Here is a 10,124-nt window from a genome sequence, read left to right as displayed (position 1 = left end):
ATTATATGATATGTGTTTCTTTTACATGGTCGATGTGTCAATATCCATATACAATAATTCTTAAATAATTTGTGGTCGTTCTTGTAATTATATATTATATTTAATCATTTTGTGCGGATAATTATGCTTTTAATTAATTTTTAATGTTTGAACATCACAATAATTATTTTTAGAAAAAAAAGAAAAAATCTCTAAAAACCATTTTATGCTCTTATGTTTGATTAAATTAATGCTCCGTAACTATTTTATGTTATGGTTTTTTCAAGAAATTTTTTAATTAGTCTTATATGAGATCATTCAATTGGTTTTAACAGATATTTTCAATAAAAGCACATTGATGTATCCTAGTTTTAATTAAAATACATTGCAATAAAATGGTTATGAAATTAATTATTGCTATGAAATGGCTATGTAATATTAATTTTTGCACAATCAGAATATTAAATGATTTTAATAAATAAAAATATAATATAATAATGTTTTTGATTATTGAGAAATAACATCTTTAGTTTTTACGAGGTTAAGAAAAACACATCCATAAACGCCCTTAAATTGTAAAGATGTAAGGGTATTATTTACATCTTGCTTTAAGTTAAAGGGTGAAAATTGAATTTTTAGTCATCAGAATTCAGAAGAACGTTAGAGAAACTCCATCGTCCCCACTTCGATTTCAAATTATTTCTTCTTTCAAAACCCTCTCCAACGGCTAATTTTCTCATTCTCTCTCTACAGTCCCCCCTCTCTACTCTGTAGGATAATCCTTCTCTCTACGCACTGGATTAGGGTTTGTGAAAGATGAAGAAGCCACCTAGAAGCCCGATATTCAGAGAGACTTCTTTCGATATGCCACCACAAAACCCTAGTTCAATGAAGCAGAATAGATCTTCAAATCGAAAACAGAAATCTTCCAAGGAAAATGCTCCGCCTTCCAATACGAACGTCATTCCAGATTCCTCTCATAATCCTTCTTTCACTGGTAAACCCTCTCCCTCAGTTGCTAGTAAATTGAAATCCCTGCTCCCACCGAGACCTCCTTCATCAAATCCTCTCAAGCGGAAGCTTGGTACTGAGTTTCAACCTGAAAATGGTGTCTCTGGATCTTCTGATACAGGGGTTAAGGTATGCATTTTTAAACCCTAATCCGGTGTTTTTTTGCTGGAAAATGTTTACAGTTTGCAGCCTTACAAAATGTCAGCTGAATCTGAAGTTTTTCTTTAGGTTATTGTAAGAATGCGACCACAGAGTAAAAATGAAGAGGGAGAAACGATCGTCCAGAAGACTTCTGGTGATTCATTGTCGATACTTGGACAGCAATTTACTTTTGATCATGTAGCAGACACTACTGCAACTCAGGCAAGTGAATTGTCCTTGTTAATTTAGTTTCCTTTTATATAAAATCTCAGATTTTTTACTGATATTCTCGCCAAATGGTTTTTTCTTTCAGATAGATATATTCCAGCTTGTGGGAGCTCCTCTTGTTGAGAATTGTCTTGCTGGATTCAACAGTTCTATATTTGCATATGGACAGGTATCATTTCGTGTAATTGTTGTATAAAATAAGCCTTTTTATCTGTCTTATTTGTGTTAATTCATCACTATACATTTGATTTTCATAGACTGGTAGTGGAAAGACGTTCACAATATGGGGACCCACCAATGCATTGTTGGAAGAAAATTCATCAAGTGATGAACAAGGCTTGACACCCCGAGTTTTTGAACGACTATTTTCTCGCATAAATGAGGTAACTTTACATATCTGTTTTATGGGTCCCAGCCCCTTCTTACCTTGAAAAAGCAGGGTCAAGTATGTAAATTTATCTCATGATTTACTTATCTCTTGTAGGAACAAGATAAACATGCTGACAAACAACTTATGTATCAGTGTCGTTGCTCTTTTCTTGAGGTAATATCATCATTTATGATTGTTTGTTCTCACTTTATACTGATCCCAAAACATTTTATTTTCAGATATACAACGAACAAGTTACTGATTTGCTGAATCCATCACAAAAAAACCTTCATTTAAGAGAAGACACCAAAACCGGTGTTTATGTTGAAAATTTAACCGAATCTTCTATTTGCAATATGAAAGATGTGACAGAACTTCTCAAAAAGGTGTGATTTGTCAATTATCACTTGTATATGGTATCTTCTGCATTTGACTAATAGTCAAACACATTCAAAAAGTATATAATTTTCAAGAAAGTTTCTTGATAATATAAAAATTATGCAGGGTTTGTCAAATAGGAGGACTGGAGCAACAAGTATAAATATAGAAAGTTCCCGCTCACACAGTGTGTTCACTTGTGTTGTTGAGTCACGCTGCAAGGTGATAATAAGATTGTAATAATTGTAAATGTTTTGCATACAAAAGGGTATAATTGTAATTTGTAAATTCCCATTTTTTAGAGCATGGATGGATTGAACTGCTTGAAAACAAGTCGAATGAATCTTGTTGACCTTGCTGGATCAGAGAGACAAAAGTCAACTGGTGCAGCTGGAGATCGTTTGAAAGAAGCTGGAAATATCAACCGTTCACTTTCACAGCTAGGGTATGTTTGTCATTTCAACTAAAATATGTATTTATAATTATAAAGTATTTATATTTATGGATGTTGGATTGACAGAAACTTGATCAACATTCTAGCTGAAGTATCACAAACAGGAAAGCAAAGGCATATTCCTTACAGAGATTCCAAATTGACATTTTTGTTGCAGGAATCTCTTGGTGGAAATGCAAAACTTGCTATGATTTGTGCCATTTCTCCAGCACAAAGGTATGAAAAGTTCTTTTAACATTTGCTATAATAGACAAAATGACAAATCTACCCTTTTTATTTCAGTTGTAGAAGTGAGACATATAGTACATTAAGATTTGCTCAACGTGCAAAAGCTATCAAAAACAAAGCAGTTGTTAATGAACAAATGCAAGATAATGTGAATACATTGCGTGAAGTGATACGTCAATTAAGGGTATATTTATATTTTTTTTATCTCTTTTTTGTATTAAGTTGGAGGAATTAATAAAAACTAACTTGGGATTTTTTTATTTTTTTATAAAAGGATGAACTTGTACGTGTGAAGGCAACAGGAAACCAAGGTGACACGTGTGGAGGGTATTCAACAGGGTGGAATGCTAGAAGAAGTTTGAATCTTTTGAAATTTACCCTCAATTGTCCAATGATTTTACCTCGTGTAGATGATGATGGAGATGAAGAAATGGAAATTGTTAAAATGGAAGAAGATAAAGTTTCTGAGGATATTACTGATGTTAAAATGGAAGAAGAAGTTGGAAATCTTGATAAAGATAATCAAGATTCTTTAAGTGTTTTGACTGAAATACCCCCAGTCCTGAAGTCGCCAACTCCAAGTGTTTCACCAATAACTGAAAACAACAGGAGTAGGAAAAGTTTGAGAACTTGTACAATGTTAACTGCTTCTCAAAAGGAACAAGAAACTAGGGTTTTTGAGGATCTTGAAAATCAGCTTGAAAACCATTTTGCAAAAAGTTTGAATCACAATTTGGCTAAGAGTCTACATCGTGGTCTTGAATTGATTGATAAAAACCGAAAAAACTCTGCTTTTGAAAGATCTTCTTTCAAGTTTTGTTATAAATCTTTAGATAGTAAACCGAAATTGGTGAGAAAAGACATTGGTGTCCAAACTCTTAATGAAAAGAAGTTAGAAGAAGAAGAGAAAGTGTTTTTATGCAGAAATTGCAATTGTAAAAGCTCTAAACAAGTAGAAGAAAATGGAAACTTGCAATTGGTTCCTGTTGATGATGATAAATCCAAGCAGTTGGTTCCTAAAGTATGATCGATTAATTATAAGTTTACAAAACATAAAATTTTGTTTTTTGTTTATTTTTTATTAATGAAACAATTTATATAATGCAGGCAGTAGAAAAGGTGTTGACTGGAGCTATAAGGAGAGAAATGGCATTAGAAGAGCTTTGTACAAAACAAGATTCTGAAATTAATCAACTTAATCATTTGGTATGCTTGTAATTTGCTTTTATTCTTTTCTAAATGCAAAAATAGAAACATATTTCACCTTTTAATCATTTCTACAAAACAGTTGCAACAATATAAACATGAAAGAGAATGCAATTTGATAATCGGGCAAATACGTGAAGATAAAATTGCTCGTTTGGAGAGCTTGATGGATGGAATTTTGTCTCCTGAAGAGTTTAAAGATAATGAATTGGCTTCTTTAACAAATGAGAATAAGGTATTTATTGTCTGTATATCTGCTTTATGCTTTATTATCTGTATATCTGCTTTATACTTTATTGCCTGCTGCTTTATGCTTTATTGTATGTCAATTTACTTTATGCTTTATTTGATTTGACATTTTAGGTATTGCTATTGTATGGATTGCAAGTTTTTTCATGTTTTGGTTCATTTACCATTTTGCCCTTGTATTATCTGCTTCATACTTTATTGTTTGTATATCTGCTTTATGCTTTATTGTATGTCAGTTAATTTATGCTTTATTTGATATGAGATTTTGGGTATTGCTATTGCATGGATTGCAAGTTTTTTCATGTTTTGGTTCATTTACCATTTTGCCCTTGTACTATCTGCTTCATACTTTATTGTCTGTATATCTGCTTTATGCTTTATTGTCTGTATTCTGTATACTTGTTTTATGCTTTATTTGATTTGACATTTTAGGTATTGCTATTGTATGGATTGCAAGTTTTTTTCATGTTTTGTTCATTTACCTTTTTGCCCTTGTATTAACTTCCACTTTTCCATATGTCACACAGATTTTGAAGGAAAATTACAAGAACCACCCGGAAGTTCTAAGAACAGAAATCGAGTTTCAAAGATTTCAAGATGAATTAGAACGTTACCAAAACTTCTTTGAATTAGGGGAAAAAGATATATTATTGGAAGAAATTCAAGATTTAAGAAACCAACTTCAATCTTACATAGATTCATCATCATCTTCCAAAATGTCACAAAAACCTGTCTTCCAAAGTGGGGCCCAAAGTGAAGAAGAAGAAGAACTGGAATCCATAAAACAAGAACTAGAAACCACGCGTTTGCTAATGGAAAAGCAAAAAGAAGAACTTAATACAGAAAGAAAATGTTCAAAAGAGCTAAAAGATGCATTGCAAATGGCAATAGAATCACATGCAAGAATGCTTGAACAATATGCTGATTTGGAAGAAAAACATGGTCATTTGGTTACAACACAAACAAGAATTGAAGATGGAGTTGCAGAGATTATAAAAGCAGCATCAAAAGCTGGAATTAAAGGGGCTGAATCTAGATTTATAAACAAACTTGCGAATGAATATTCGAGTTTGAAAGCAGAAAGAGAAAAGGAAAGACATGTTTATAGAGATGAAAAGAAAGGACTTCAAGAACAGTTGAAAGATACTGCTGAAGCTGTTCAGGCTGCTAGTGAATTACTTGTTAGACTTAAAGAAGCAGAAGAAGCTGTTGCTTCTGCTCAGGTAATTTACATTTTTGGTCCCTCAGTATAGCTGGATATTTCAATTTTGGTCCTTGTTTGAGGTTTTTGTAACGTTTTTGGTCATGTTCCAAGTAAGATGAATATATTTGGGACTAAAATTGCAAAAATCGGCTAAACTCAGGGACCAAAAATGTTACAAAATTTGCAAATTCAGTCCCAAAATGTTTTATCTTTTATTTTTGTTTCTTATATGAGGTTTTTATAGCGTTTTTAGTCCTATTCCAAGTAAAATGACTATTTTTGGGACCAAATTTGCAAAAATAAGCTAAATTTAGGGATCAAAATGGTCATTGTACTAAGACAATGGACCAAAAAAGTTACATAAATTATAAGAAAGGATCAAATTAGATGATAAGTTTTTGGGACCAAAATATCTACAGAAATCTTAAAGAAGAATCGAAATTACAAGGACAACTTTTTGGAGTAAATTACATTTTTGGTCCTTGAGGTTTTATCTTGCAAGTTTAGTCCTTATTTGAGGTTTTATGGTTTCTAGTCCTGTTCCAAGTAAAATGATTATTTTTGGGACCAATATTGCAAAAATAACCTAAACTCAGGGACCAAAATAGTCATTGTACTTAGAATAGGGACCAAAAACGTTATGGAAACCTCAAGGAAAACTTTTTGGGGACAAAAAGCATTACAAAAACCTCAAAGAAGGGTCAAAAGTGCAAGAGAAAACTTTTTGGAACCAAAATTGCAAAAACTAGCTATACTCAAGGACCAAAAATGTCATTTAATCATTTTCTATGAATTGTTTATCTTCTTAGTTTATTGTTTGAAAATTTTATATAAAATGAAGAAAAATGAATTTAAATGTGCAGACACGAGCTAGGGAGGCGGAAGAAGAAAAGGAGAAGGCTTACAAACAGATTGAAAATCTAAAGAGAAAATATGACGATGGAGAATTGACTAAACTACCCCTGGTTAATGAGGAAAATGACCAGCACTTGGAAGGTGAATTTGAAAAATTCTATGTGGATGATGAGGAGTTGACTAAATTACCAGAACCCTCTTCGTGGTTCTCTGAGTATGATAGTTGCAACATATAGGGGGGTAGGGGTATGATAGTCAATTCCAAATTTAGATGTAGAAAATTTATGTATATCTATATATTTGGGACCAAATGTATTGGTTCTCTATTGTATTATTATCTTTTTTTGAACTTTTTGCATTAATACGAATCTTTTTGTCTGTTAGAAGCAATCTAGTGCCCTATGAAAAGGGGCCTAGTTTGTAGAGAGACAATTGGCCTTTTCTTTAGATCTTACATTTATTGAATATAAAATATTTAGGATGCTGTTAAGGCTAAGGGAAGTGGTAACATTCCTAACACCTTGTCATGTCAGATTTTAGAGTTTCACCTCATTTTTTATTATTTAACACCTAATCTTAGCATTTGGTAGGGAGTGGTAACATTCCTACCACTCCATTTTTTTTTATTTTTGATTTTCTTTTTCTAATTTAATTAAATTACATTATTTTGATATAAAAACATTCTTTTGTGCATAAATGTTAAACAAATTTTATGCACATGATACGAGCTTTTGTTGTTGATTCAAGAGCAATAAGATAACATGATGGATATTTGGAGACAAACTTTGCTACATGATTTTGAACACCCGAGCAAACTCTAGAGGTGGTGGTGATAAGTTTCTATTGGACGTTAAGAGGTATGCAATGGGATCCCCCATCACCATCTCTCTTTTTCCATTTTTTGCTCAAGAAGAGATAACGCCGGATGAGAATGGTCTCATAAACTCGTGATAAATATTATTATACTTTCGTTGAATCATCATAAACTAATAATTCAGAGACCATTTGATGCACAACTCTCTCCATGACATTGTAAATTCATTTTGATTGATATCATTAATAACCGAATATGAATTGTAATTCTCCAAGACATCTCTGTGGTCTTTATACGAATACAATGAATGAAATATTGGTTACCAAGAAGAGGAAACAACATGTTGAGCCTTCTTTTGCAGTTGTGATAAAATTGAAATACTGGTTATGGTGGTTTAATGGGAGCTAAGGAATTGGTTTCAGGATATGTCGGAGATGAGCCCATTGATGAACGAAAGTTGTCAAAAGCATTGTGGTGGTGGTTGTTTTGTAACCGTGATCATAGAGTTTTTTATATGACAACGAGATTTGACAACTAATTTTGGTGGTATAAACCTGTGAGATTTCAGCCTTGAACCAACTAAAACGATTCTCATCATCGCCATGACCCGTTTTTATTTTGCAGATGGTCACAATCCGGTCAAACCATTGAGCACCAATCAGTTTCTCCCTTTTCCTTCTCTCTCATCTCGCCAAAGGTGAAAAGTGCAGCATAGCGAGCCCCTAGCGAGCGCTAGGGGACGGTGTTCTCCTTCCCTTAGCGAGCCTAGCGAGTGCTTTGGCACCTCCCACTCCGTTCAATCTAATAAGACTCCTCACCCCTTAGACACCCTATTGACACTTTTATAAAAAGTTAACCTATAATTAACTACTTATAATCAGTTTTTTTGGAAAACAATGCAATTCCAACCAATAAAAATATTTCAAAAATTAATTAGGATGTCTATATGGTAAAATGGGGGTCTTTTTAGTCAACCCCAATATTTATTTTATATAATTTCTAAATAAAAATTAAAAACAAGATAATAATGTTAGGGATGTTTGACAGATGATTTGAGCTATATTTGGTCGAGCTAGATTCAACATCTTATTAGATTTAGTAGAAGACATCATATCAAACTGTCTTAATATGACTGAGTTAGACCTAATTTTTGATAAGACTCGTTTGTTCAATACTAATTTTGTTTTATCTAACGGGATAAGTAAATAATGTCATTAGGTTTAGATTTTAATATAATTTATATTAAAAAAGTTATAATATATTTTTCATAAAATGAAAGTGATTGGTAATCAATTGTTCTAGCTACTTGGCACTTGCCTCTTAACAAGGGCGATTTTTATTTTAAATGTTTGCCATAACTTAAAATGGTCCAAGTGTAAAAAAGTAGAAAAATAATAATTAAAAGTCATAAATAGTTAATTAGGTTAGCTTGAGAAGTTAATGAATCTTTCAAAATTCAAACCAAAAGAAATTATGCGCCGGTGATTATAAATATTAGTTTTCCTAAAACAATTATATCATTATTATTTATTATATTATTAATAAATTACAATGATAAACTCGTGAAAAAAAAACCAAGAAAAGTAGAAAACAAAAACATTTCAAACACAAGCTACGTCCTTTGGCCCAAAGCTTGGATGCACAACCAGATCTAAAACCGACAGTATGAACCTAAACCAAAAACAAAATAATCGGTCTGATCTTATACTTTGATACGACCCGAAAAAACGCAATTGTGCACCTCTAACACTTTTGATATTATCCTATATGCTTAATATGACCAAAAATTACACAATATAGAATTTGAAGCTAAGATCATTTATATTATTTGACATTGATGCTCAATAGGTAATAATGTTTAGTATATAGAGACCAAAAAACAAGTAGCTTATGGTATTGTCTTGCAAGATAAACATGTCTCTCCTACTTTGTGGACAATTAAGGGTATTGGTATTATATTATTACTATTGGACCACAAGAATCAAGATAGGAACAAACATAGTTGGTAAGGTAACAATCCTAACCATTCGTTTTCTAATGTAGATAATTCCATTTTTTCTTTTTTTATGTTTTTCTTTTTATAAGTAGAAAGAAAGTTTTAAGAATACATCAATGCTAGTACTCATGACAGGAAATGGGCCATGATGGGGACATTTAGAATCTAACCACAGGGTTAGAATGGGAAAAAAATAGTTGTAAGTTATTTTAATTTTGAACACTATTATTATAGTTTGGTAGAACCTTTTATTATTTTTTTTTGTCAATTGGTTGAGTTATATTATAGATCGATAGATGTCCTTTTGCTTTACACAATGTGGGTACTCGGTACAAACAATCATCACACTTAGGACTTATAGATTTAAGATTACCATTTTATTTTTTGTAGTAAGATATATTTAAATGTCGAAAATGCCCTTGAAGTAGATTAGTATCATTAACTACTGCTCAAATGTCACCGTGTGAGTAATTGAAACCTTTTTGGTTTTACAAGATGTGGATAAAATCATTCCATATTGGAATTGTAGATTTAAGATGACCGGTTTATCTTTTTTGTAGCAAAATATATTTTAAATGTCGAAAATGCTCATGAAGTAGATTTGTATCATTAACTATTGATTTAAGATGACCATTTTACCTTTTTTTAATAAATACCTTTTTATTTTGACATAATGTGGGTAGAAATTGTAAATTTAAGATGACTATTTTACACTTTTGTAGGTGGTAAATATTAATTGGCGGAAAATGCCCTTGAAGTAATTAGCATTATCAAATATTGCTCCAATGTTACTGTTTGTGAATGGTTGAATAAGTCAAATGTCTAAAGTACCCTTGATTAACTAGTTAATACAAGATGAACAACTTTATCTTTTATGACTTTTATCTTTTTGCTTTGCCACAATGTGGGTAAAAACAAAATAGGAGTTGTACATTTGAAATGTCTAAAATACCTTTGGAGTAATTAACATTATTAACTATTACACAAATACCACGATTTGGTAAAGGGTTG

General features: G+C 31.8%; 1 protein-coding gene across 1 annotated transcript; it reads left to right on the top strand.

The window, feature by feature from the left end:
• Positions 1 to 672: 672 nt before the first annotated feature.
• Positions 673 to 6,750, top strand: LOC145158285 (kinesin-like protein KIN-12B). The gene is made up of 15 exons (XM_079077205.1): positions 673 to 1,119; positions 1,219 to 1,353; positions 1,445 to 1,528; positions 1,617 to 1,742; positions 1,844 to 1,903; positions 1,969 to 2,115; positions 2,234 to 2,329; positions 2,410 to 2,552; positions 2,628 to 2,777; positions 2,844 to 2,973; positions 3,064 to 3,810; positions 3,897 to 3,995; positions 4,078 to 4,230; positions 4,772 to 5,467; positions 6,312 to 6,750. The coding sequence occupies exons 1-15, from the start codon at positions 796 to 798 to the stop codon at positions 6,537 to 6,539; spliced, it is 3,318 nt and encodes a 1,105-aa protein (XP_078933331.1). The 5' UTR covers positions 673 to 795; the 3' UTR covers positions 6,540 to 6,750.
• Positions 6,751 to 10,124: the final 3,374 nt, after the last annotated feature.

This window comes from Lactuca virosa, chromosome 1 (genome assembly GCF_052849685.1).
Source record: "Lactuca virosa cultivar CGN04683 chromosome 1, Lactuca_virosa_CGN04683_v6, whole genome shotgun sequence".
Lineage (NCBI taxonomy): Eukaryota > Viridiplantae > Streptophyta > Magnoliopsida > Asterales > Asteraceae > Lactuca > Lactuca virosa.
The sequence above is the reverse complement of the archived record's forward strand: the minus strand, read 5'-3'. Positions and strand labels throughout refer to the sequence as shown.